This window comes from Coffea eugenioides, unplaced genomic scaffold (assembly GCF_003713205.1).
Source record: "Coffea eugenioides isolate CCC68of unplaced genomic scaffold, Ceug_1.0 ScVebR1_218;HRSCAF=857, whole genome shotgun sequence".
NCBI classification, from domain to species: domain Eukaryota; kingdom Viridiplantae; phylum Streptophyta; class Magnoliopsida; order Gentianales; family Rubiaceae; genus Coffea; species Coffea eugenioides.
This window is the reverse complement of record NW_020862654.1, coordinates 22,742-28,741: the sequence shown is the minus strand read 5'-3', so window position 1 is coordinate 28,741 and position 6,000 is coordinate 22,742. Positions and strand designations below refer to the sequence as shown.

The 6,000-nt window shown below is 35.5% G+C and overlaps 1 protein-coding gene across 1 annotated transcript; it reads left to right on the top strand.

Annotated features, from left to right (window-relative positions):
- Positions 1-272: 272 nt before the first annotated feature.
- LOC113756345 (protein trichome birefringence-like 19) lies at positions 273-3,303 on the top strand. Its single transcript, XM_027300039.1, has 2 exons — positions 273-749; positions 2,494-3,303. The coding sequence occupies exons 1-2, from the start codon at positions 273-275 to the stop codon at positions 3,301-3,303; spliced, it is 1,287 nt and encodes a 428-aa protein (XP_027155840.1).
- The last annotated feature ends 2,697 nt before the right edge of the window (positions 3,304-6,000 follow it).

The following is a 6,000-nucleotide window of genomic DNA, read 5'->3' as shown; positions in this document are numbered from 1 at the left end:
TTATCAAACATAGCTATATCCCAAGTTCTCAGGATCCAAAATGTCCACATAAGGTGGAGAAAATGAAAATCCCTAAACATAATTGTATAGACATGTTTGGTGTGATTGCTTGTTAATGATATGTTAAGATATTACTCCTAATTAAAGAAGTTTGAATTGATCTTCCACATGGCTTTAGATAATAATCCGACCCTCTAACTGCAGTCCAAGGACTTACGTTATATGTAAGCGCTGAGATCCCTCATTCATCATTCACTTCCTTAACCCAAGCCATGGAGCTTCCCCTATTCATGAACAGAAAGGTGGAGAAAATTCCTATTATACTTCTTCTCCTTACTGCACTGATTCTTCTGGCTATTGTGAAACCTGATTGCCCTTTACCAATATACGAATTTATGTCAAGAACTTCTGCTGTTTCACAGCCTCCCGAACGTGCAGAAGTTAAGTTCACAAAGATGGCTATCTATAATGAAAAGTGTGACATTTTTACTGGAAAATGGATACCTAACCCCAAGGCGCCATACTACACAAATTCTACGTGTTGGGCGATTCATGAGTATCAGAACTGCATGAAATATGGAAGGCCAGATGATGAGTTTATGAAATGGAGGTGGAAACCGGACGCTTGTGAGTTACCTATCTTCAATCCAAATGAGTTTCTTGATATCGTCAAAGGCAAGTCGATGGCATTTCTAGGGGATTCTTTGGGAAGAAACCACATGCAATCCTTAATATGCCTCTTATCCAAGGTATGTTATTATCCCTTCCATCAACAGGTAGTTTTTTTTTTTTTTTTTTAAGTAAATAGACGGGTAAAATGTACTAGTGCTCGTCAAACCATTTAAGTTCCAATTTGCTCAGCGAAGTTTTGTTTCTAATTTGTGTCATTTCTTTTATTAAATCACTCATTAAAGACCTTTATCTTAATTTTTGTAATTTGTCCAATAAGTCTTATAATTGCTACAGACTTTTTTGATTTAGTGGTTAATATTGAGACCTCACAAATTAGAAGTACTGGGTTCTAATTCTTCTGCTCCCTTTCTGTTTTTTAAATCCTATTCTTCTCCTACTAGATTTTTTTTTTTTTAAAAGACGAATTTGTAGAGAAAAAGAAGTGATTAATTATTTGCATGTAAGCAAATAGTTTGACAATGGTAGAGAAAAGTAACTGAGAGAGGCCCAACCTATAATTACTAACTAGTGGGACTTTGTTCATGAAGGTTTTCAGCACGCTTGGGCCATAATTACGTCCAAATCATCATGAAACGTGTAGAATACCGCTTCCAAGTTCATATAATTACCCTTTTGAGTAATTCTAGTTAGGATGTAAAATAAGACTAGATAATGGTGACAGATAATCAAGGCAATCAAATACAAGACAAATATCACAAGAACAGCACACGGTGAAGTAGAGACAAAGTCTTATTCCATCATTAGATACAAAGGCAGAGACTTCTCAAGTTAGAATATCTAAAAATTATGGCTTTCCAATTGCATTGCTTGGCCAGTGACTTCTTTATAAATTATATGAGACCAGACAAGATCCAGCTGGATTGGAAATTAAATTAAAAAAAAATAGAGACACGACCTACTTAAAGAAAACATTACAGCCATTCCACCTAACTAATAAATTAATGGATCATCAAATGAGAAGTCTCAAGTTTAATTTCTATATTTCATGTAAGATATTGAAGATGGAAGAAAAAGATAATTCATCAGAAAGGTAGAATTATATTCTAAAATAGGAAGCATGAAACTGCGGGGTTAGAATCTGACCAGCTTTGCTGCTTGTGTAGATTCCTTGCTATCCTCGAAATTCAGAGAAGTACAACCAAAGACAAATACGGTATTAAACAGCAACAACATATTGGAAAATACATAGACCGTGTCTCATGTTAATATTTTAGTCAAGAATTCTCATTGTTGGTTGATTTTCTCATTGTATAGGTTTGAAAATTGAAAGTATGGCCATGCCAGATGTTCACATATATTACTAAAATGAATGCCCGGTTTCATGTCCCCTTCCCAGTACATTTTATTTTGCTTTCTTTATTAATGAATAGCTAGGGATTCACGATAAATATACACCATTTCTGATAGCTTTTTAAATAAAAATATATCAATAGCAAGCTTAGATTACCATTTCAGATTAGGCCTGGCAAGTCAGATTATGTCCATTCAAATCGGTTCGTGTAATTTTTATTACAGTCGGTGTTAATTCATAAAATTTTGGTATCATTGCGAATTTAATTGTATGAGTTGACAAAATTCAAATATATATATATCCAAAACATATGAGTTTTGTATCAAAAGTTGTAAGAATGACATGACGCAATTTGTAATGTACAGAATTCACTGGGTGAGACCGATGATCCTACTGTTTTTTGGTGGGGGGGGGGGGAAGGTATTTAGAATTTTCACATTACACTTACAACATTTAGGGATGAAGAAGTTTTTATTGTGAGGGATAAACTCCATTCCTTCAAATTTCAGGTAGAAACTCCAATTGACGCCTCATATGTAGAAGATGATCACTTCAGACGCTGGAACTACACTAGTCGCAACTTCACCCTTGCAGCGTTATGGTCACCCTTTTTGGTGAAATCTGGGAAGGCAAATACAGGGCCAGACCATTATAATCTCTACCTTGATGAAGTTGATTGGAATTGGGCTTCAAAGATTGAAGAATTTGATTACGTGATCCTCAACTCTGGGAATTGGTTTTATCGTCCAAGCTTTTACTATGAAAACCACCAGTTTGTGGGCTGTAGCTCTTGTCAAATGGATAATGTGACTGACCTCTCAATGACTTACGGATATCGAAAAGCACTCAAGACAGCCTTTGGTACTCTCAAAAGCTTGAAGAACTACAAGGGAATAACATTCCTTAGGACTTTCCCACCTTCCCATTACGAAAATGGGAACTGGAATGCTGGTGGCAATTGCCTAAGAAAAGTGCCGTACATGAAAAATGAGATTTCTTTGGAGGGTACACCGTTAGAGATTTACTTGACTCAAGTGGAGGAATTCAAGGCTGCAGAGAAAGAATGGGAGGAAAAAGGGTTGAGGTTTAAGTTATTTGATACAACTCAAGCCATGTTGCTAAGACCAGATGGCCATCCTAGTAAATATGGGCACTGGCCGAAGGAAAATGTGACATTGTATAACGATTGTGTCCACTGGTGCTTGCCTGGACCTATTGATTCGTGGAATGACTTTTTGCTTCACATGTTGAAAATGGAAGGTAAGGAGTCATACCTGGAAATGCTTGAAAAAATTGGGGGTAAGTTTGTATTGGAATGAGTTGAATGTAGATATTATTTGATTGCATTTGAATTTCAAAGAAAAGATCAATTAGGATGGAATTGATTATATTGGATTAGTTTTAAAAACTGAAATGGTGGCTAGATTGATGAGTGCATCATTGTAAACCTTTGAGACATACAAAAATATTTCCCTAAATCTCTTATATAATATATTACATATTAAAGTCTCCACTTGAAATACTACTTTGATTTAAATTTGCACTTGAAACTATAGTGGAATCATCTAAAGTGGCAGAACGTAATAAAACTGACTCCATCCTAGAAGACTTTATTGCAAGAACGGTAGAAGTCACGACCAAGAGCCAAAAGGCTACACCACAAAATGATTCCTCCATGATGAATTTTAGCATCAAGTTGGATGAAACCATGATTTATGGTCCCGGATTATTGAGATGCATATCTCAAGCCGAAAGAAGTTGGGATACATTAATGGAGAGGTTTCACAACCTTCATCGATGGATCCAACTTTTCCACAATGGAGGGTTAAAGATTCGATTGTGAGGGATGGTTGATCAAATCTATGGATCCAACTCTGATTAGCAGCTTTGTCTGATTGCTCACCACAAAAACGGTATGTGATGTGGTTGCTACTTGCTAGAACCTCCTATGACAAAAGTGATTTTTCTCAAAGTTTATGAACTCTGAAGGAAGGTGATTCAGATGAGACAAACTAGAGGGTTCATAGAAAAATATTACAATGACTTCCAAGGCTTGTGGAGGGAGATTGACTTCTGTTGGCTAATCCAATATAGTATGTGGCTGATATTCAGAAATATAACTCTCTTATATAGGAAGACATGATATATATTTTCGTTGATGGTCTGGATGATTGTTTGGACAAAATTTAGGGTGACATGTTGCAATTGAGTCCATTTCGGATGGTGGAACAAGTAGATGGAGAGTGTAGGAGCCAATCAATGAAACTCTCTGGCTTTTCTCGACCACCGGATCGGCCATTGAAAAGCATTCTGGGCCATCTGAAATGTCTATTGAAGAAAACATAACTGGTTATTTGGCCACATTACTGAACACTGCAGATGAATTTTGGCATTCCGAAGTAATGAAGCCTAGTTCACGTACACGCATTCGGATAATGGTTCGGCCACTCAGCAGGAGCTTCAGTTGGCCGAATGCACTAATGACTAGATATTCCAGTATTTAATGTATAAACATTAAAGGGCATTTTGAACCAATTTTTTTTAGCAGCTATAAAAGCCAAAGTCCGAACTTAATAAAAACTTTTGCCTGCACTAATTACAAGCCACCTTGTGTGAATTTGTGTGAAAATACTCCCTTTTTGTACACTTGTATTTATTGTGAGGTTTGAAAAGAAGTGTAGCATTAGAAATACCTTTTGGCTCAACTAGATAGAGTTCTGTGTAAGTAAAAGTTGAGTCTTTCTTTGTACAAGTTAGTGTTGCTTCACCAACATTTAAAGAAGCATTTAGGCACTATTTGATAACTCAATTCAGTATTTAAATTTAATGAATTCAGATCTTAACATATTCAAACCATTTAATAACCAAAAATTAAACATCTAAATTAATTAAGTGGCACTGAATTTTCTAGGCAAAATTTACTCCCAAAAATAAGTGATAAACTATTCACTTATCACTGAATGTGATATGCACTCAAATATATTAAATTTAATAGTTAATAATCCAATAACTTAATAGATTCAGACTTCAGATTTTTGTTTATCAAACACACCCTTAGTGAATTCAAATCCAAACTTGAAAAAGCTTGGGACTGGAAGTAGGTACCAAGAAGGGTGACCTGACCATTATAAATTTGGTTTGAATCTCTTTTATTATATTGTCACTTCCTTATTTGCAAACTTGTATGAATTATTTGCTACATCTTTGTTTATGTTATTATTTGCTTTAGTGTACTCCCTTAGGTGATTTGGCTTGTAAAATCTGGTTGCATTTGCTATTAATTGTTTTATTTTTAGTACAACCTAATTCATCATCCCCCTCTTAGGTTGCTTCTAGGCCTTACGTAAATTTTGAAATGAACAAATAATTAAGGTTCAGAAAGTGTTATGTTTAGCTCATGCTAATTTTAAAAGAGAATCAAAACCTTAAGTTCATGCTAAGTAGGAGGGCAATTTCCTACAAGAAGTCTCATGGATACAAGAGAGGCACTGATCATCCTAATACCATTATTCTTCATGTAAGGCAGTAGATCTGCTAATGTCAAACCGTTAATTTGAGTGTGATGTTAGCATTGAAGCTGTCCAAATGTGATCTTCATTCCTAAGGTTTCAATATACATGGTTTTTCAAGTGAAGCTTCAAATCAAGGCATTAAAGATGATTGGTGATGGATCCGCCATTCATAGTTCGTGAAGATTACGATATGGATCAATGGTTGCTGTTTTGAGTCGTTTGTCTAGCTTAGTCTTTGTCATTTGTCTTTCCTCATTTTTGGACGTTTGATTCAGCTTTATGTTAGTCATTTGAGTTGCCTACTTGTTAAGATTAAATTCGGCCAGCAAGCATTTTTGTTGGATCGATGGTTAGGTTAAGTTAAGTAGAAGCCTAGTTTGGTTTGGATTTCATTGGTAAGATGCCTATACAAAGGCTGAAACTTTCTTTGTAAAAGGAGAACAATTTTTAAGAATTTTCCCAGCAAACAATTGAGAGTTTTCTCTTGGCTTTTTAGAAGCGCCT

Bases quoted from the DNA above. Each gene is read 5' to 3' on its own strand.
- LOC113756345 (XM_027300039.1), top strand. From the start codon at position 273: ATGGAGCTTCCCCTATTCATGAACAGAAAGGTGGAGAAAATTCCTATT. The intron at 750-2,493 runs GTATGTTATTAT...TTCAAATTTCAG, and splicing joins TAATATGCCTCTTATCCAAG to GTAGAAACTCCAATTGACGC.